The 21,797-nt window shown below is 44.3% G+C and overlaps 1 protein-coding gene across 4 annotated transcripts in view; it reads left to right on the top strand.

Annotated features, from left to right (window-relative positions):
- nfu1 (NFU1 iron-sulfur cluster scaffold homolog (S. cerevisiae)) overlaps positions 1-21,797 on the top strand; it is a 32,900-nt gene that overhangs the window by 3,010 nt on the left and 8,093 nt on the right. For 2 of the 4 annotated variants that reach the window (XM_072267241.1, XM_072267243.1), the window contains exons 2-6: positions 6,547-6,650; positions 13,964-14,099; positions 16,118-16,184; positions 16,845-16,959; positions 19,489-19,552. In XM_072267241.1, coding sequence (XP_072123342.1) covers positions 6,547-6,650; positions 13,964-14,099; positions 16,118-16,184; positions 16,845-16,959; positions 19,489-19,552 — 486 coding nt within the window. Of the gene's footprint in view, positions 1-665; positions 726-973; positions 1,064-6,546; positions 6,651-13,963; positions 14,100-16,117; positions 16,185-16,844; positions 16,960-19,488; positions 19,553-21,797 lie in introns of those variants that run through there. The other 2 variants (XM_072267242.1, XM_072267244.1) reach the window with 2 other exon arrangements.

Here is a 21,797-nt window from a genome sequence, read left to right as displayed (position 1 = left end):
GCATCTATAAAAATTATGAGGGTTTTAGGGGACAGGCCAATTTTCTTTAGTTTTCTCAGGAAGTAAAGGCGTTGGTGGGCCTTCTTGGCAGTGAACTCTGCTTGGTTGAACCAAGTCAGGTCATTTGTGATATTGACCCCGAGGATCTTAAAGCTTTTGACCTGTTCCACTTGCACACCACCGATGTAAATTGGTTTGTGTGGTCCGCTACTCCTTCTGAAGTCAACAACCAATTCCTTCGTCTTGCTAACATTGACGGATAGGTTATTGTCTTCACACCATGCCACCAGGTTCTTAATTTCCTCTCTGTACTCAAACTCATCATTACCTGAGATATGGCCTACAATTGTTGTGTCATCGGCAAACTTATATATTGAGTTTGATGGAAACTTGGCTACACAATCATGGGTGTACAGTGAGTACAGCAGGGGGCTGAGTACACAGCCTTGTGGGGCACCGGTGCTCAGAGTGATTGCAGAAGAGAGCTTGTCCCCTATTTTTACAGCCTGGGTCCTGTCTGTGAGGAAGTTGAAGATCCAGCTGCAGATCTGAGTGCTGAGGCCCAGGTTCCGCAGCTTAGGAATCAGTTTATTTGGAATGATGGTATTAAAGGCAGAGCTGTAGTCAATGAAAAGGAGCCTTACGTATGCATCTTTATTCTCCAGGTGTTCTAAGGAGGAATGTAGGGCCAGAGAGATGGCATCTGCTGTTGACCTGTTGCTCCGGTAGGCGAATTGCAAAGCGTCGAGGTTGACCGGTAGGCTGTGGTTGATGTGTGCCATAACCAATCACTTGAAGCACTTCATAGCAATTGATGTCAGAGCCACAGGTCGATAGTCATTCAGGCATGCCACCTTGCTCTTCTTCGGCACTGGGATTATTGTTGCCTTCTTAAAACACGAGGGGATCTTAGACTGAAGCAAAGAGCAGTTGAAGATGTCAGCAAACACTCCAGCTAGCTCGCTTGCGCAGGCCTGGAGAACCCATCCTGGGACGCCATCTGGGCCCGTCGCCTGTTACTGTTACAAGCGAGAAGGTGCTCAAAAAACTGAAAGACCTAAAGGTACATAAACCACCCAGACCAGAGGAACTGCACCCTAGGGTTCTGACAGAGGTAGCGTTAGAGATTGTGGAGGCATTAGAAATGATCTTTCAAAAATCATTGGACTCTGGCAAGGTGCCAGAGGACTGAAAGATTGCAAATGTCACTCCATTCTTTTAAGAAAGGAGGAAGGCAGTAGAATGGAAATTATAGACCAGTTAGCCTGACTTCAGTGATTGGGAAGATATTAGAGTCAATTGTTAAAAATGAGGTTATGGAGTACTTGGTGACACAGGACAAGATAGTACAAAGTCAGTATGGTTTCCTTCAGGGAAAATCCTGCCTGACGAACCTGTTGGAATTCTTTGAGGAGATTACAAGTAGGATAGATAAAGGGGATGCAGTGGATGTTGCATGGTTGGACTTTCAGAAGGCCTTTGACAAGGTGCCACACATGAGGCAGCTTACCAAGTTAAGAGCCCTTGGTATTACAGGAAAGTTACTAACATGGTTAGAGCATTGGCTGATTGGTAGGAGGCAGTGAGTGGGAATAAAAGGATCCTTTTCTGGTTGGCTGCCAGTGACTAGTGGTTTTCTGTAGAGTTCGGTGTTGGGGCCACTTCTTTTTATACTGTATATAAATGACTTAAGTGATGGAATTGGTGGCTTTGTTGCCAGGTTTGCAGATGATAACGAAGATTGGTGGAGGGGCAGGTAGTGTTGAGGAAACAGGTAGGATGCAGAAGGACTTAGACAGATTAGGAGAATGGGCTAGAAAGTGGCAAATGAAATACAATGTTGGAAAATGCATGGTCATGCACTTTGGTAGTAGAAATAAATGCACAGACTTTTTTCTAAGTGGGGAAAAAATCCAGGAATCTGAGATGCAGAGGGACTTGGGCGTCCTTATGCTGAACACCCTGAAGGTTAACTTGCAGGTCGAGTGGGTGGTGAGGAAGGCAAATGCCATGTTAGCATTCATTTGTCTAGAATATAAGAGCAAGGATATGATGCTGAGGCTTTATAGGGCACTGGTGAGGCCTCACCTTGAGTATTGTGAACAGTTTTGGGCCCCTCATCTTAGAAAAGATGTGCTGGCATTGGCGAGTGTGCAGAGGAGGTTCACAAGGATGATCCCAGGAATGAAAGGGTTATTATATAAGGAACGTGTGGGTCTGTACGCACTGGAATTCAGAAGGATGAGTGGGATCTCATTGAAACCTTTCAAATGTTGAAAAGCCTAGACAGAGTAGATGTGGAAGGGATGTTTTCCGTGGTGGGAGAGTCTAGGACAAGAGGGCACAGCCTCAGGATAGAGGGGGTGCCCTTTCAAAACAGAGATGTGGAGAAATTTTTTTAGCCAAAAGGTGGTGAATTTATGGAATTTGTTGCCATCTGCAGCTGTGAGGCTGGGTCGTTGGGTGTGTTAAAGACAGAGTTTGATAGGTTCTTGATTGAACATGGCATCAAAGGTTACAGGAAGAAGGCCGGGAACTGGGGTTGAGGAGGAGGGAAAAGAGGATCAACCATGATTGAATGGCGGAGCAAACTCGATGGGCCAGGTGGCCTAATTCTGCTGCAATGTCTCATGATCTTATGGGTGCATGAAACAGCATCAGTGCAGTCATTAATGTAGCACAGCAAGAGTTGGGAAGCATTACCCGGGAAGGCTTGCACATGGACTTTTACATGTAGCCAACACAAAGGGAGGCATAGCTGGAGCCCATGCAGGTGCCCACGGCTATCCCTTGAGTTTGAAGGAAGTGGGAGGAGCCAAAGGAGAAATTGCTGAGGGTGAGGACTAGTTCCTCCAGGCAGAGGAGGGTGGTGGTGGAGGGGAGCTAGCTGAGTCTTTTGTTGGGGAAAGAAGAAGGGTAGAAGTGTATGAGGACTAGACATCCATGGTGAAAGTGAGGTGGTCAGGACCAGGGAATTGAAAATTGTTGAGGAGATCAAGAGCATGTGAAGTGTTGTGGATGTAGGTGGGAATGGACTGAACCAAGGGGAATAGAATGGAGTTGAGGTATACAGACCCGAGTTCAGTGAGGCAGGAGCAGGTAGAGACAATGCGCACCCAGACATTCGGCTTAACTTGACTGTAGCCGCTATAGAGATGACTCAAGATCTGAATCAGATTTGTTATCACTCTCTTATGACTTGAAATTCATTGTTTTGCAGAAATCGGAACAGTGCAAAAACAACAAATTATTATAAATTGCAAAATAAATAATGCACAAAAGGGCATGGACTGTTCAGAAATCTGATGACAGAGAGGAAGCTATTACTGAATCACTGAGTTTCTGTTGTAAATGGACAATTTTTTTAAAAAATCCTTGATTAAGATTGCAATACTGCTACTGTAAGATAGTAGTCCAGAATTATCAATTCCTTGGCCCAATTAAGGCATCTGTTAGTCTTGTAAGACCATAGATCTGCGCCTGGAAAGTCTTCACTGTCCAGGGCGCAGGCCTGGGCGAGGTTATATGGAAGACCGGCAGCTGCCCATGCTGCAGGTCTCCCCTCTCCACGATGTGGGAAGGGCAAGGGCTGATACAGCTTGGCACCAGTGTCGTCGCAGAGCAATGTGTGGTTAAGTGCCTTGCTCAAGGACACAACACGCTGCCTTGGCTGGGACTCGAACTCACAACCTTCAGATCGCTCGTCGAATGCCTTAACCACTTGGCCACGTGCCCACGCGGCCCAATAGGCTCTTGGTTACTGGTCGTAGAGTAAGTGAGTAGAAATCTGAGTACTAGCTGTCTACACTTAAGACCCTCACTAAAGGTTTTCCACCCAATAACATGCTAACAAAGTGCTGGTTGTGGATGTTAGGATGCAGGGAACATGGCAGCCAAGCTTACAACACTTACAGCATCGTAATCGCAGGAGAAGCGAGTAAGGAGAAAAAAAATATTAACCAGGACAGTTGGTGTAACATCATTATTCCTCAGAATATGCCAGGGGGATCTTTTACATCCACCTGAAATAGCAGATGTTTCAAATAGTATTTCCTGCAGGACTGCACCAAGTGTTAATTTAAATTATTGTGGTTCAAGCCTCTGGAATGTGAACATTCTGACATGGAAGTTAGGGGAACAACCAAGCCATAACTGGGAGAATAAACACAAGGATTCTGCACAGGGTCAAAGATTGGAGGCCTCCGTTGGTCAGAGTCAACCAAGGGCGATGTGTGCTAGCTATCTAGGTAGGCAAGCCAGGCCAATACAACATGGAGAGCAAGCTGTTGCCCATATGGCAAGCTTTCTCCCCCCACCCCCATACATCTGATGAACCCAAAGGAATGGCAGAGACAGATACAGTTTGGCACCAACAATATTGCAGGAGCTGCCAGTCAGTAATGAACTCAATGTAGGACTGCTTGAGGGACTTCAGCTCCGGATTTTTTCTTGGGGGTTTACTCCTGAGGCCTTTTGCATGAGTGGGTATAGCCGCAAAAGCCAAGGTTGGAGATCAGAGTTTTCTTTCTCCTGGATGAGCTGCCAGCCATGGCTGACAAGCCCCATCTTTCAGATTAAGAATCTGGTTTATTATTGTTGACATATGTCATGAAATTTGTTTTATGGCAGTATGGTGCAAGACGTAAATTAATTACAATGTATAGGCATCTGTTAGTCTCATGAGACCATGGATTTGCGCCTTGGAAGGTTTCCAGGGCGCAGGCCTGGGCAAGGTTGTATGGAAGACCGGCAGTTGCCCATGCTGCAAGTCTCTCCTCTCCATGCCACCGATGTTGTCCAAGGGAAGAGCACTAGGGCCGACACAGCTTGGCATCGTGTCGTCGCAGAGCAATGTGTGGTTAAGTGCCTTGCTCAAGGACACACGCGCTGCCTCAGCCACGGCTCAAACTAGCGACCTTCAGATCACTAGACGAATGCCTTAACCACTTGGCTACGCACCAACACAATAGGTTACAGTAAAAAGTGAATAATGTAAAAGAGGAATAGCAAGGAGATTCGGTGGGGGGAGGGAAGAAGCTCTTTCTGAAAAATTAAGGGTGCATTTTCGAGCTTCTGTACCTCCTCGCGGGTGTAGTAATGAGAAGAGGGCATGACCCGGGTGGTGAGGGAACAAATAGCACTGCTAGGTTGCAAGAGATTGAAAAGATAAAAGCTTACCTTTATTTGTCACAATTGTCACAAGTACATCAAAACATACAGTAAAATGTGCATTAACAACCAACATGCTCCGAGAATGTGTTGGCGTCAGCCCACCAGTGCTGGCTCGCTTCCACTGCCAGCGTAGCATGCCTGTAACTTACTAACCCTAAAATGTACCACTTTGGAATGTACAAGGGAATTGGACCCCACACAGTTTATATTCAAAGTTCAAAGTCTAAAGAAAAGCTTAAGAAGCAATATGTTTGGCACCAGCTTGACTGCAGAGGCTGCCGGAACGATGTTCAGTGATGTCCAGCTGCCTCAGGGGCTCCATTCCGGATGTGCTGTCTGGGTTTACTCCCGTAGCCTTTGTCTCTCCCGAGGCTGCCCACAAGGCAGTGGGGCTATTTACCCACAGCTGGGGATCTGGTTCACGAGCACCGGGGCGTATCCACACACCGGTGGGCCTGCGTGCTACGTGTGCAGGGGCCAGACCTCCTCCCCGTCCTCTGTAATTCAGCCTGAGTCTGAAAGGAATTCTGTTTCCGTGTGTCGCCAGCGAGGAGGCTCTACGTGAGGCTTGCTGTTACTGGCAGGGAGAGACTTACACATTCAGCTCTCCTTCTCGCAAGACTGCTCGCCAGCGGTGGAAGCTGAAAGTGAGAGTGACAAGCACTACCTACTACACTACCACACTAGGTGCATCACAACAATCATTTTGACACATATATAGTAGTTAAATAAGAAGTGCAAAAAACACAAATTAAAAGAATATGGAGGTAGTGTTCATGGGTTCAATGTCCATTCAGAATCGGATGGCAGAAGGGAAGAAGCCGTTTCTGAAGCGTTGAATGTGTGCCTTCAGGCTCCTGTATCTCTTTCCTGATGGCAGCAATGAGAACAAGGTCTGACCTGGGTGTGCAGGTCCTTAATGAAGGGATGCCACCTTTTTGAGACATTGCTCCTTGAAGATGTCCTGGATACTATGGAAACCAGTGCCCATGATGGAGCTGAGTAAGTTTACAACTCTCGACAGCTTACTTCAATCCTGTGCAATAGCCCCACTTCCCCCCACCCCATACCAGACAGTGATGCAGCCAGTTGGAATGTTCTCCACACTACAGCTGTAGACATTTCCAAGTGTTTTTGAATCAATGAAAAACAAGATTTGAACTCTGATCGTTGGTGCTGTAAACTGTTACACAACTGTGTATCCACATCAAATCTGGTACAGTATTAAAATGTATCTTGTGTATTGGGTACAAATACATGCAATATTCATGTTTGTTTCCTTTCAGGCACATTAACTTATTTTCCCTACTACAGACAGTGGGAATTTAGGATGTATACTGCAGTGTTAATTTATTATTTTTTTTTATTTTTCAGGATACACTTGGGGCAACAAGTCAAACAGTTGCGTTACACCAAGCAATGGAATAGGATGGGATGTCAAAACTTTCTGCTATCATCACCTTCATCTTTTGTTCCCTGTAAGCTATTAAAACACTTGAGATGGTATTGAAACTTGGAAGTTCTGTTCATTGACAAGTAATCAAGGACTGGAATCAACAGTCTGGGGACATGCGTTTGATTAATTAAAATGATCGCGAATTTAAAAAGACACTACTGGACTGTCATGAAATCTCAAGTATGAGGGAATGGGTTGCCCTTGTTCAATTGGTTTATATTGGTCAAAGAACAGGTCAGCTGGGCCACTGAGAGAAAGGTCTATTTGAGAAAGCTAGATGTCTAAACTACTTGTAGAGGCTCTAATGACTGTTCATTAAATGGCAATAAGTACTCAGCCTGTGATATTAATTGAAGGATGACTATTGCTCTGGTTGCCCCACGAACTTCCCTATGTTTCATCTAAGAAATGGTATCTCTGATGTATTGTGCACAGTGTCACGTAGAATGTAGAATTGAATTATTATTTTCAAATGCACCAAATGACAGTGAAAAGCTTTTTGTTGTTCTCTCTCCATGCAGAGTGATCAGTCCAACGAATTTTCAAGTGAACAGCATTGATGTTACTCCTGGTGAACTGATCAGAATGTAAAGATACATATTTATTGATATAAAGTCTAGAGAAGAGATGGAGTGAAATGTTTCCACTAAGGGTTCAGTAACAGTCGCAACGGAAAAGTGAACACTCAATCCAGAATTAATTGTGATAGGTAGTCAGTCAGATGCCGAGAATGAGAAAGTCACAGATTTACCAATAAAAGGACAGCTTTTCTTTCAAAGAGCCAGCAAGGGTGATGACTATGCAAATTTGTGATTCTCCTGAAACATTTTAATTAAGTGTTGATAACATCTAAATGGTCCCACTTCCCATGGGGGTCCCCGTCTGATTGAGAGAACTTAATTAATGTGCCCAGTTCACAATAAACCATCTCCCCTGCCCCGCCGCTCCTGCGTCTTCAACTGTAGATCCACTTCTGTTGCTGTCAAGCTCTCCGTCTGCCTTTAAGTCGTCTCATCGACATTTGCTTTAAAAGCACATTGATTTGGAAATGTTAATTGTCATTTCGGATCGGTTTGAACCATACTGAGTGTATGAAACCTCCTCCGCAGATGTAACCTGGGTTTAATCTCTCTCGGTCAGTGTGAAGCACAGCATTTGGCATCTGCCTGAGTCTCGGCAGACCTGACACTCCAGTAGTACATTTTGCCTTCACTGTTGGTAAAGCAATGAAACCTGAGCAAACAATTAAATGCTGCCTAGTCAGCAGCAGGAGAGGATGCAGCCTCCTTACTGATGATCATCATATCAACAGGTGGATAGAATCCTTGGCATAATTGGGAGAGCAACTCTTCAGCCACTAGACAAGGCCATCGAGGAGGACCTCTGCAATGATTTAGTGGAGGAGTTTCCAGGGAAAGTCAACCGGATTTGTCGCCTTTCCTGAAGACATTGATGTTGATGGCCTTTCTATAATCTCCTGGTACATCCTTGCTTTTCCCAGACATGGGAATAGAGATCGGGAATATGTATCTGCTTTCTGTCAAGTTTTAGAGCTTGTTCAAGGATATCAATTGTTCCCAAGGCCCTGTTGTTCAGCCATTTCAACTTCTTGTCGAAGGTGAGGCGACCATAAGAGATAGAAGCACTCACTTCTGTCCCACACACTCTCTCATGCCTCTTTAAACATCTTTACTCCATTATAATACACCTGACATTAGCTTCTCCTTCTCAAACTGCGGGATGAAATCTGTCATATTATGGTCACTGCCTCCTAAGGGTTCCTTTACCTTAAGCTCCCTAATCAAATCTGGTTCATTACACAACTCCCAATCCCAAATAGCCTTTTCCTTAGTGGGCTCAACCACAAGCTGCTCTCAAAAGCCATCTCATAGGTATTCTACAAGTTCTTTCTCTTGGATCCAACCTGATTTCCCCAATCTACCTATATATTGAAATCCCCCACGACTGTCATAACATTGCCCTTTTGACATGCGTTTTCTGACTCCCATTGTAATTTGTAGCCCACATCCTGACCACTGCTCGAAGGCCTGTATATGACTCTTACCAGGGTCTTTTTGCCCTTGCAGTTTCTTAACTACCCACAAGGATTCTACATCTTCTGAACCTACGTCCCCTCTATCTAAGGATTTCATTTCAGCTTTTACCAACAGAGATACCCCACCCACTCTGCCTACCTGCCTCTCCTTTGGATACAATGTGTGTCCTTGGATGTTAAGCCCCTAACTATGATCTTCTTTCAGGCTCAACTCAGTGATGCCCATGATGTCATACCAACCAATCTTTAACAGCTCTATGAGGTAACCTACCTTGGAACTAACTCTGAAAATGTGTCGCTCGCGTATTTGACGGTTGGACTGAATTGTTCTCCGATCTTGACAATCCCTTTGCAAATGTTTCATCACCATAGGAGGAGACATCATCAGTGCGCTGTTCACTTGTGTGTCCTCCCAGTGTTTGGCTTTTATATACTTATCAATCAGTTGATTGGTCATCATTACACAAACTCAGTTGTGACGTAGGGATGGGGTCTTGTCGTTGCTTGGTTGTATGGCGAACTCTGTGTGTGGTCTGGAATTTTGCCCACATTGGCTTATAAATGGGATCAAGGTCTACATGCCTGCTTATAGCATTGTTTGCGGACCACGCTTCTGGGAATTCTCTTGCATGCCGTGTGTTTGCATGCGCCGTGACTTTCACTGATGCCCAGTCGAATTTGTGCCTCTCTCGATCTTCATGGGTAGACTAGGAGCGTTGGTCATGCTGCTTGACCGCCCGTTGATGCTCATGGATCCTTGAAGATAGCTTTCTCCCTGCTTGGCCGATGTAACATTTGCTGCAGTCCCTGCACTGGATTTTGTAGACCACAATGGTCGTGTCCAAATAGCTTGGTTTGTGTTTTAGGTCTGCAGCGTACTCTCCTCAGTGCTTTTGCTGCTTTATGTGCAACCTAAATTCTGTGTTCTCAGAGCAGGCAGGATGTCATTTCCAAGTTATTTCAAATGTATGGAAGGACAACCCGTTTGATCGCTTCTTGGTTGGTACATTGTTGACCTCGTAGGCATCTTTGTACAAAGTTATGTGTGTATCTATTTCAGGTGAATACTTTGAAGAGGTGTTGCTCCTCTTTATCTTTCATCTCCACCGTGCTGCTGTGTGTCTTTTAATCTTCTAACCTTCTCTAAGATCAATCTTACCCTTTCCTCCCACATACCCGTCCATTTCTTTTCATCTATTTGCCTATCGAAGAGTCACTTAACTGTCCCTAATGTATCTATCTCTGTCACACCACCCCAGGCAGCATTTTCTGCACACCCACCACTCCCTGTATGTTATGGTTCTCAGCAAGCTACCGGACGACCAATGGTCTTTCCACCACCAGGTCCTGGGTCTTCCATCAGGCAGGACCTCAACGTGTTCTTCGGGTGCCGTTGTAACTATTTCTTTGGGAAACCTGTTGGAATTTTCAGTGCAAGACCATTAAATGTATGCAGTTTCTTACCTCCTGAATCTCCTTGCTGAGTCCATCTTCATCAGTACCTGTCACAGTGTGGGTGGTGTGGGCATCCTTGCGTTCTCTCTTGCTTACATAATGAAGTAATCTCACAACTGTTGGTGTCTGGACCGAAGGTGTGACCGTGAAGCCGCCTGAAGCAGGGTTTTGTTTATGACAAGACTGTACTTCAAGCTCTTTGTCAGGTGTAGGTTAAAGAATGGTAAAAAGATTATCTTTAATTTGTCATATGTACATCAAAACATACAATTGTTTTTTGCATCAACAACAAATACAGTCTGGGGATTGTGCTGGGGGTTAGCCTGCAAGTGTTGCTATGCTTCCTGTGGCAGCACTGCATGCCCAGACCTCCCTAGCCCTAACCCGCAAGTCTTGGGAATGTAGGAGGAAATCCTTGCAGCCGCAGGGGAACATACAAACTCCTTACGGACAACAGCGGAAACTGAACCCTGATCAGGGATCACTGGCGCTGTAAAGCGATGGCACTAACAGCTACATTACCTTGCCATCCCTGAAAGTAGGACTCTGAAGTTAGCCTTCTCTACTTTCTCCTTACTGCGTCATGCCTTGTAGTTGTGTCTATTAGACATTTGCATTGAAATTGCCCAAGAGATTTATCTTCCTATGCAACTGGAGTAATTATTCTGTGCATCACATTCATAGCTTCCATGGTTGGGGTGTATTAGGCTGGTGCCCTTGGCCTCTTGGTTCCACCTCAGAATGAGATGCAATGTCATGAAGCACTTACCAGCTCTTAAGGACTTGCTGAGGTGCGAGATCTGCTTTTACTTCATGGCGGAGCTCAATCCGCAAGGACAGCATCCTTGTCTGGTTTGTGATTCCAGAAGGGAGTGCGGTCATCTCCTTGCTCTTTGTGGTGGCTGTCTCGTCATCATGGCTTGGGGTGGTGGTGTCAGTGTCAAAGTGTCTGCGTTCCCCAGACCCTGCTGTTGCTGGGGCTATCCATCATGATTTGTACTGAGGAATGGATGTTTCTTACCTGTGGCTTCTTTTAACACTGGTTGACTATTGCACACTAGCTAACACTTAACAGGACAAGGTTTGAGTCTGGGGATTAGAGCAAGCATTAACAGGCATACACACAAGTGGAGACATCTAGACACAACTCAACACGTGGATTCATCGCATTTCACTGTTCTGTTAATTCTTACCTTAATGCTTCCTGTTCCCAAACATCTCCTCCAACAGTGTTACTGGAAACTGTGGCCAGCAAACTATCCACTGAAAAAAGATCTAGTGTTTCCCGGCATATATGACGAATAAACTCTAGGGTTTCCAGCCAGGTAGAGGTATCAATTATAACTGACATTTGGATGACAAACTCTGCCATCTTCATCGGGGATAAGGCATCATCCCTAATGAAGACGGCAGAGTTTGTTAACGAAACGTCTATTATAATTGATACCTGCACCTGGCTGGAAGCCCAAGAAGAGTTTAAACTATCCACTGTTTCGAAGGTCACTGAAATAAAGACGGTTTTCTCCTTTGCATTAATTGGTCCATTGCACCTTTTGGTGGTTTTTTCACAATGTTTATTCCGAAGTGCATTCACATGTAGTTCCAAATTAAACAGCCGTGATCACTTAGTATAAGGCCGTGTACTGTACACCAAATCTCATATATTGAAGGAAGTTTTCTACAGATCCAGTATTCTATGCATTTCACGTTCTGCAATTCCAGTGCCATGAAGGCTTTGAAGGATTTATTGAAACGATGTTGGGGCGGTGTGGCAGATTCAGTCCAAGCTGGCATTGGTCCATGGAAAGATTATTACAGTAGAGATTTGCGAGCCTGTAATTAGCTGGCTGCAAGAACAGCTAATTGTGTTTATATGCATCCTTCTTTATTATTGGCATATCGTTCATTACTGCCATAATATAACTGGGATGCTTATCATTCAACTTCTAAGCAGTTTTAGCAAGATTTCTTCAATGAATTATATAAATTAGCTTAAGAAAACCTTGCCTGCCAATTGTCTGAACAGTTTATACAGCCTTCCAAGAATGAGATAAAATGTGTTCAAGACAGCCAGGAGAAGGAATTGTAACAAATGTAACTGATGGAACATACAACAGTACAGCAATGGAATAGGTGCTTTGGTCTACAATGTTGTGCAAAACTAATTAAACTAGTAATTAACTGGCTAACTAAATTAATCCCTTCAGCCTACACAATGTCCATATCCCTCCATTCTCTACACATTCATGTGCCTATATTCTTGAACTCTTTTATCATATTTCCCTCATTATCACCTCTGGAAGCACATCTAGTAGTAGCAGTGATTTTTGGGAAGGATTTGCCTCTGAGCAGAAGTTTGGGTGCCATTTTCCCTTTTATTAACTTAATTCACTGTTTATTTATTGGTTTTGTTAATTGACGATGGCTTCTGTAGCCGTGATGTCAAATGGACTCATGTTTGTTTCCAATATTACTACGATAACACAACCCTGAGAATAGATGTATAGACTATTAACTCTACAGCCACATTCACATATCAGCCCACTGCCAGTTCTGTTCATTGATCAGCCACAAGGGGGTGCATGAGAGTCACTAGCTGGTGTAACTGTTCTTTACAAACCAAACGCCTTTATTGACTAAAGGAAAGGATTCTGGTCCTAGTTTCCCAAGGTTTGACGCAAGGCTTCTGCCAACGTGGCTGTGCCTACCTTGTAGGATAATGTAATGCGTGGAAACATGCACAATTCACAACCGCCGACATCGAGTTGGGGTTCACTTTAAGAGGCTGGTCAGATGTGAAGACATACTTTATACTTTATTTTCGCCGAACAATTGATACTGGAACGTACAATCATCACAGCGATATTTGATTCTGCGCTTCCCACATGAAGTTTTTTACCGTGCTTTATGTTCTGCATTTGGTGGGCAATAAAGGAGTCGTTACGGTTTTCCCTTAAACTTAAAATCCCTCTACTGTTTTATTTGTGAAAACCTACAACTTCAGCACTGATCCAGGATGTGGATTTTAGTTGGCAAGAAGGATTTGGCGTTAGCATCCAGAGATTTGAGCAGGAAAACTAAAGTTGGCACAAAGGTTTACACTGTTCATGGCATTGTCTTTCAAGTGAGACATTAAAGCCAGGCCCCGTAGGTACAGTTAAGTGGGTATTGAAAAAAATACCACTGGCACGCTTTCAAAACAAACAGGAAATTACTGCCTGCTTCCAAGGCATCCACACCTTGCCTATCATCATATAACACGTATCATTATATAATTATCAAAGTACACAATAGTCTGCTGCATCTTGTATAATACAGTAGTGACTACGCCTCAACTACTTGGGAGTGAAACATTTGGGGCTGGCCCAGAGGAATGTAAAAAGTACTTCTGGTAGGTGTGTGGAATGAGCTGTCAAAGGAAGCTGTAGAGGCAGGATCAGTTGCACCATTTAGAAGTTATGGACGGCAAAGGGTTAGAGCAGAGGTTCCCAGCCTGGGGTCCATGGACCTCTTGCTTAATAGTATTGGTCCATAGCATAAAACCGGTTGGGAACCCCTGGTTTAGAGAGGAATGGGACAAATGCAGGAAAATGGGACAGACAAGTTGGTTGGCATGGACAATTTGAGGCAAAAGACCAGTTTCTAAGCTGTATAACTATTATTCTAACATAAATATTTTTTCCTGTGTGCTCTGCAGTACTGCTTTGTGCCATTTAATACCATTATGGTCCCTGTGTTCAGTGAGAAGGGAAACCGATGTTCAAAGTGGGTAAATCAGCAGGTCTTGCTGGTGTTAACCGATTGTCTTGTTGTCTTTTTTTTAGCAAGGCGTATGTTTATTCAAACCCAGGACACGCCAAACCCAAACAGCTTGAAGTTTATCCCTGGCTGTCCAGTGCTGGAAACGGGAACCATGGATTTCTCTGCGCCCCGCAGTGCCTCTTGCTCCCCATTGGCCAGGTGCGGCTCTTCACCTTCGTCAGTCTAAGACAGTTGAAGGGAAAATGTGTGGAGGTGAAGATAGTTCAGGAGAGAATAGAGGCAGTCATTTTCCGAGCTGGAAGGAGTTATACCCTTGAGTCAGAAGAATGAACGTGAACCTTGCTTGCTCCAAGATTAGAGATGGGCTGTGAATTCAGTGCTGTAATCTAAGGGTGGGTGATATAATACCTTGTTCTAGGCTGTTTATTCTCCATAGATGCAGCCTGACCTGCTGGGTTCCTCCAGCATTTAGTGTGTTTTCCTAGTGTTCATGTATATTTAAACATGAGATATTATTTTCAAATCTGATTGAAATCCTGAGCTCCTCCTGTGTTCTTATCCGGGTAGCAGTTCCTTTGATGTTGTACAAAAGGATGTGGTCTATGAGCTTTAAGGCATGGCCTGCAACTGGTGAATCAGTCAACCAAAAAAGACATTGCATTTTTGTCAGGAAAATCTCAGCATGGTGAAATGACAAAAATTTGTCCCACAATCCTCACCATATTTGTTAATCTTTCTGTAACTTAATTCCCTTTGTTTTAGCAATGTAGTGGGGGAGGGAAGGTTTAGTCTGTGTGGATTTGAGAAGGGTATAGAGGCTACATAACCATGGCAATAATTCTTCATCGTAGGATTTCAGGTAGAGGGGCAAAGCTGGTGATTTTCTGTTTTAGAGGTGATCAGGTAGAGGTTTTCAAAACCCTCAGGCGTTACTGTGGACTAAATATTTTTAGTGGCTGGAGAGTTGATTAATCAGACTTTGGGCAATTGCCAAGTATTGAAAAGTGAAAGCATGATGCTCATTTACACAATATATTCAGAATGTGCTGCTTGATAGGATGGTGACATTCCATGTGTTTAGACAATTAGCTTTTGAGGCAACACACACAAAGTGCTGGAGGAATTTTGCAGGTCAGGCAGCATCTATGGAAATGAGTGAGCAGTCGACATTTCGGGCTGAGACCCTTCTTCAGGACTGGAAAGGAAGGGGGAGGATGCCAGAATGAAAAGGTGGGGAGGGAAAGGAAGGAAGATATAATCTTTTGAGAAATAAATTGCTCTGAGAAGGGGAAAGAGCAGATGAAAGGGAAAGCAAAATGGTCCCCAAAACAGCCAGCACAGGTGCAATGGACCAGGTTGCCCTTCCTGCACTGAATTTGAACATAGAGCACTACAGCGCAGTATAGTCCCTTTGACGCACGATGTTGTACGGACCTTTTAAACTACTCTAAGCTAAATTCCTCCCTCATAGCCCTCCAGTTTTATTTCATCCATGTGCTGACCTGAATCTCTTAAATCTCCTGAATGTATCTGCTTCAACCAAAGTTCAGAGTCACCATATACAACACTGAGATTTATTTTCTTGCCAGCAACACCCCTGACAGGGCGTTCCACACACTCACCACTCTCTATGTGGGAGGAAAAAAAACTACTTCTGACATCTCCCCAATACTTTCCTCCAGTCACCTTAAAATTATGCCCCCTGGTATTAGTCATTACTAACCCAGGAAAAAGTCTCTGGCTATCCACTTGATCTACACCTTAAGGGAGAGACTGTTATTTCGATCACTCTCAGTTTTTTTAATAAAGAGATTTGCATTGGTTTGACGATGGTTGTGAGAGGAGGTGGGAAGGGAGTAATGTATTTAGTTTTTCCAGTAAAGGTTGGTAATTTGCATTTTGCAAAGCACCTTTAACCGAGTAAATCACCACATACAGAACTGGATGGAGACTCAAATGGTCATTGAAACCATTGGAGAGGGATGGTCTGGAATTGTTCCTCTTAAAGGTTATTTCAGAAGGGAGAAAGATAAAGAAGGAGAGGGAGGGAATGCATTGGAATGTGATAAAGTTGGTTGGATTTTGTGGGGAGGATGGGCAAGAGGCCAGAATTGATGAAATATTGAACTTGCAGAGAGCTGGTTACAGGAAAACACAAGGCAATAGAGAAAATAATTCTGCTACCTTAAGTGAAGGCCTTCCATTTTATTTGCCAGGCAGCTGTTCAGAATCGATGGAGTGAAGGGAGTTTTCTTTGGGTCTGACTTCATCACCATCACCAAGGTAAGAATGAAGTGTGCTGCCACCTTCCAGTGTAGAAAAAGCAAAGAAAAACCTGGGGATATTTGATAAAATCACAAAGTGAGTTGAAAGATTAAATAATAAGACATTTTCCATTGGACTGGCTAATAAAAGATCAACGTGATTGGCAAAAGAGACAGATGTGGGCAGCATAGTGGTGCAGCTCATTGAGCTACTGCATCACAGCTCCATTGAAGTGGGTTGAACCCAGACCCTCCAGTGCTGTCTGTGTGGAGTTTGCATGCTCTCTCTGTGCTTGCGTTTCCTCGAGGTGCTCTGATTCCCTCTCACATCCCAAAGATGTGCATGTTAGCAGGTTAAATAGCCTCTGTAAGTTGCCCCTGGTGAGTAGATGTGCAGTTGAATGTGGGAGAAATAAAATGGGATGTCTAACTGGGTGCTTGATGGTTGGTGCAGACGTAGTGGGACCTGTTTCCAGTATGTGTGATTCCCTGACTCTATGATACAGCTTAGAAAGGGTCAGCAAAGCTGATCCATCAGTAGCTTTGCTTTAAAGGAGATCGGGTACATAATTCAAGGTGGGGAAAACAGCAAACTTGGAGAGAAGAACAAGCAAAGAGCTGATGCAGGTCCAATGGTACAGACAGCAGTCCTGTAAAATTCTATTCTGTATATCTCCAGACAGGTGACGACGTGCAGTGGAAGCTCCTCAAACCCGATGTCTACGCCACCATCATGGATTTCTTTGCATCGGGTCTTCCTATAGTGACAAGTGAAGATCTGCCTTCCGATACAGGTGGGTGCATCTGCTGATCAATCGGGAAGCATCGCCCAGACCTTTTAAAAAAAAAAAAAAAAAAAAAAAGCAATTCCTTGAGTAGCGCTCTCCGAAGGAAAGATTTAGAAGATTAGCTTCATTTGTCACATGTACGTTGGAACATACAGTCACGTGCATTGTTTGTGTCAAATCTAATCAGCGAGAATTGTGCTGGGGGCAGGCTGCAAATGTTGCCACGCTTCTGGTGCTAGCAGAGCATGCCTGCAGCTTACTAACCCAATCCGTACATCTTTGGAATGTGGGAGGAAGCCGAAGCACCCGGAGAAACTCGCGCAGTCATGGGAGAACTGGCGCAGTCAGATAGCAGGACGAATTGAACCCCGTTTGCTGATCGCTGTAAAGTCATTGCGCTTACTGCTACACTACCGTGCCTCATCAATAGTCTTTGTTTTAACAACTTCCCCCAACTATTGCAGTTGTATTAACCTCTACTTCTACATCTCTTCCTTGAGGACATATATCCAGTGGTATAAAATTAATACAAGTTCCACTTTGGGAGAGGAATCATGGATAATAGCTACGCACAACAGCGCTGTAAATTTAAGCATCGTCATCATTGTTATGTACTGTGTTGTATGACGTGGAAAATCATGGTCTTCCATCTGTCTCTAGTCTGAGAACCCCCTTCGCGCTGTTGTTCTTATATTCATTTCTCTATCCACAAGTATGTTTATTCTTGGCAAATGTTTCGACAGAAGTGGTTTTCCATTGCCCTCTTCTGGGCAGTGTCTGTACAAGACGGGTGACCCCAGCCATTATTGATTCTCTCCAATAATGGTGTCAATGGTCGCATAACCAGAACTTGTGCTCTGAACCAGCTGCTCATAAGACCATCCACCACCTGCTCCCGTGGCTTCATGTGACCCTGATCGGGGCAGCTAAGCAGGTGCTACACCCTGCCCAGAGGAGACCTGCAGTCTAGTGGAGGGAAGGTGGGCCTTAAAACTCCTTTGGTAGAGGCATATCTCCATCCTGCCACCCCACTTCCCTTCTATAAGTAATCCATTGTATCTGTTCTTTTCACTTTTAATTGGGTTTTCTGTCCTGAGAAGAGAACCTTATTTCCCTGAATGGGTGTTAAGTTCAGGAGGAGGAGAAGATGGCGACGCGACGGCAGCGCATGCGGCCACTTCGGTGGTGATGTCTGTTATCTGTCAAGTAGGGGACCGTGCACATTTCTGATTTGATGGAAATGGACGTGAGAGTATGGAGGAACATCTGGAAAACTTCTGAAATGCCCGCTTCGCTGCCGCTGCTACTGTGTGGTAACCGGAATCTCCGGAGCTGAAGGCCCTGAAATCCTCGGCTTTGCTTGTTTCAGTGGCCGGGGCGAGGTCGAAGGCGCTCGGCAGAGGATGGCGCTCGGGAGGCTGTATCGGAGAGGCTGGTCGGAAGCTCGAAGTTTTCGGATGGATGGACTCAGTGTCGGTTGTGGTCGGCTGCTTCCAAGGCATCAGCAAGTTGACGGTGCCTGGAGGTTTATGGCAGAGAGTTTCTCCCTTTTGCCGCCTGCTATCAGGGACTCGGGAGTCGATCGACTCGGGGACTTTTGAGACTTTATTTATCACGCCCATGGTTTGCTCTTTATCAAATTATGGTATTGCTTTGCACTGCTGTAACTGTATGTTATAATTATGTGGTTCTGTCAGTGTTAGTCTTTGGTCTGTCCTGTTTTCTGTGATATCGCTCCGGAGAAACATTGTATCATTTCTTAATGCATGTATGCATTTCTAAATGACAATAAAAGAGGACTGAGTGTTCTCATAATCTAAAAAAAAAGTTGGGTTGTGGGAGGAATGCCTTCGTGGCTTTGTCACTGAACTCACTGACCCTGTCACATCAGATAAAGCAGCTCTACTGAAATGTTGGAGACGGGCTGGATGAGGAGTGAAACCCTCAGTGAAATACATAAAACACTGTCTGTCGCTGTAAGAACAGGATGTTGCTTGCCAGTGAGAAATTGAAGGCTTGAAGGCATCTCTGCGCCATTAATGGAATAACTAAATTAGTCATCTAACTTAGCTTCCCATTGCCTTCTTTGTTGGCGAAGTGCTTCAGGCTGTGTGCCCAATGCAGGTGTTTCTGGCTGGGGAAATGGCATACTCCCTCTCACCCTTGCACACAAGCAGATGCTCCTGACCACTTGCTTCATGCTCCACACACCTCCCTCTCCCCAGGACTGAGTTTGCCTTCCTCACCCACACTATTCTTTGCGCTCTCTCCTTCGGGCTTTAGCACATGATCCACCATGGATTTTGAGGCTGATAATTAACATCTGTGACTGTTTTAGATCATGAAGGTAAACATAGTGTTTTAGATGTTGCGGACCAGGTCGTCTGCCAGTTGGATACCCAGTGACTGCAGCCGTCAGCTGCATACCTCCTTTATGGACATAATCATGTCATAGTTAAAATATGCAACTGACCACAATTTTTTTAAAGTGATTTGTATTGCTCACCACTAAGTGGATGAACCCTGTGCTTTTAGCTCCTTCAGAGGAAGATGATGAAGTTGTGGCCATAATTAAAGAATTGTTGGACACCAGGATTCGGTGAGTACCAGTGGAATTCTGACAGAAAGAGTTGCTGTATGAATGAGCAAGTTAATCACTATGTATTAATGTAATTTCTCCATGAAGGCCTGCTAAATGCTGAACATGGTCTTTTCACGCTATGGTGGGCCTTTTTCCCCTTCATGAAAAAGATTTTTCTCTTCCAAGTTATCTTTGGGTGGCCTGTGAATTGCCTTACTCTGGTGGTCTCCTCATGTCGAGTAGTTCAGATCTCAGTCGTTGAATTGGTCAAGAATAATGAAAGTTCAAGAGAATCTTTTTTCCAACAAACTGTTATGTACATGAACACGAGGAATTCTGCAGATGCTGGAAATTCAAGCAACACACATCAAAGTTGCTGGTGAACGCAGCAGACCAGGCAGCATCTCTAAGAAGAGGTACAGTCGACATTTTGCTGAACACCTATGCTCTTGTCCGCTAGAGAAAGCAGGATCTCCCAGTGACCACACATTTTAATTCCACATTCTGATATGTCTAGCCACAGCCTCCTCTACTGTAAAGATGAAGCCACTCTCCGGTTGGAGGAATAACACCTTATATTCCGTCTGGGTAGCCTCCAACCTGATGGCATGAACATTGACTTCTCTAACTTCTGCTAATGCCCCACCTCCCCCTCGTACCCCATCCATTATTTATTTATATACACACATTCTTTTTTTCTCTCTCTCCTTTTTCTCCCTCTGTCCCTCTGACTATACCCCTTGCCCATCCTCTGGTTTTTTTCCCCCCCTCCCCCTTTTCCTTCTCCCTGGGCCACCTGTCCCATGATCCTCTCATATCCCTTTTGCCAATCACCTGTCCAGCTCTTGGCTCCATCCTTCCCCCTCCTGCCTTCTATCATTTTGGATCTCCCCCTCCCCCTCCAACTTTCAAATCTCTTACTGGCTCTTCCTTCAGTTAGTCCTGACAAAGGGTCTCAGCCCGAAACGTCAACTGTACCTCTTCCTAGAGATGCTGCCTGGCCTTATGTGCATGATCAGCTTTTGAGGTGAAAATCATTCAGTGACGAGGGAATATGTCATCACAATCAAGAAGTAATGGAAGGAATCCCTCAATAGCCACGGGAGTCTAAAACGAGGGTTTGTTTCTTTCGATTTTGGCAGGATATAATAGGCAGATTTGATTCCTGCAATGAAGAATGGCAGAGTTGAGCACCAAAACTTAGCTTGAGATCTTTGTGCAATACTGAAGGAATTGCTATTGTATATGCTCTGTTTTCCATGAGATATTAAGCCAAAATCTACTTTCTCACGGTCTTCAGGTTGTTGCTGTTCTTGGGAGCTTGCTGCTCACAATTAGATCTCCTGTTTCCTCTTATTTCAAGTGAGATTATATTTCAAATATGACTTCGCCTGTAATAATTTTGTATGTTCTAAGTTTATGAAAATCTATAAAAATGCAAACATTTGTTTCATTATGTTATTTAATCAGTACCTTGACTACTCTTTAATAAAACCCATTGTTGCACACCCTGAGAGTACCAGGGTGGAATACAAAATTGGCCTATCATATTAGTTGAAATGGATCAAAAATGCCCCTAATATGTTGGAAGAGGATCAAAACCTACAATTAACAACATTTTTCAAATCATTTTAAAAACAGATTTGTGAATTGATTGATGATTCCATCAATTGCATTGAGATTATATGCAATGGAGTTATAACATAACACCATAAAGCCTTAGAATATAGAAGTAGAATTAGGCCATTAGGTTCAATTTAATATCAGAGAATGTATACAGTATACAACCTGAATCTTGCTCTTCACAAACAAGCATGAAACAGGAAAAAAAACCTGAAGAATGAATGACAGAAACATCAGAACCCCTAAGCTCTCCTTTCCCTCCTCCCACACACAAAGAGCAGCAGAAGCATTGACCCTCCTCCTCCCTCCACTTGTACCAGCAGAAGCACTGAACCCCCCCCCACCATACAAATGATAGCAAAAGCCCACAAGGAGACCTCGATCTAGAGTCCATCAGAAACTAAAGTCTACCCCAACACTTTTTGGTGTCTCCAACAGACTTTCCCTCACTAGTGAGGGAGAGAGAGATTGCTCCCAGAATGGGAGTGGGAGACCAGCAGCTCTCTGTTTCAATGTTACAATCTTCTACGTTTTTCCGAGTCCTCTGACTCGAGGACCGACAGGCTGTCACTCACCCTCAGAGAGAGAGAGAGAGAGAGAGAGAGAGAGACGGGAACCCAACAAACTAACAATAAGAAGT

This window comes from Mobula birostris, chromosome 8, assembly GCF_030028105.1.
Source record: "Mobula birostris isolate sMobBir1 chromosome 8, sMobBir1.hap1, whole genome shotgun sequence".
NCBI lineage: Eukaryota > Metazoa > Chordata > Chondrichthyes > Myliobatiformes > Myliobatidae > Mobula > Mobula birostris.
Note: the sequence above shows the minus strand (reverse complement) of the source record. Positions and strands in the feature narration are given on the sequence as shown.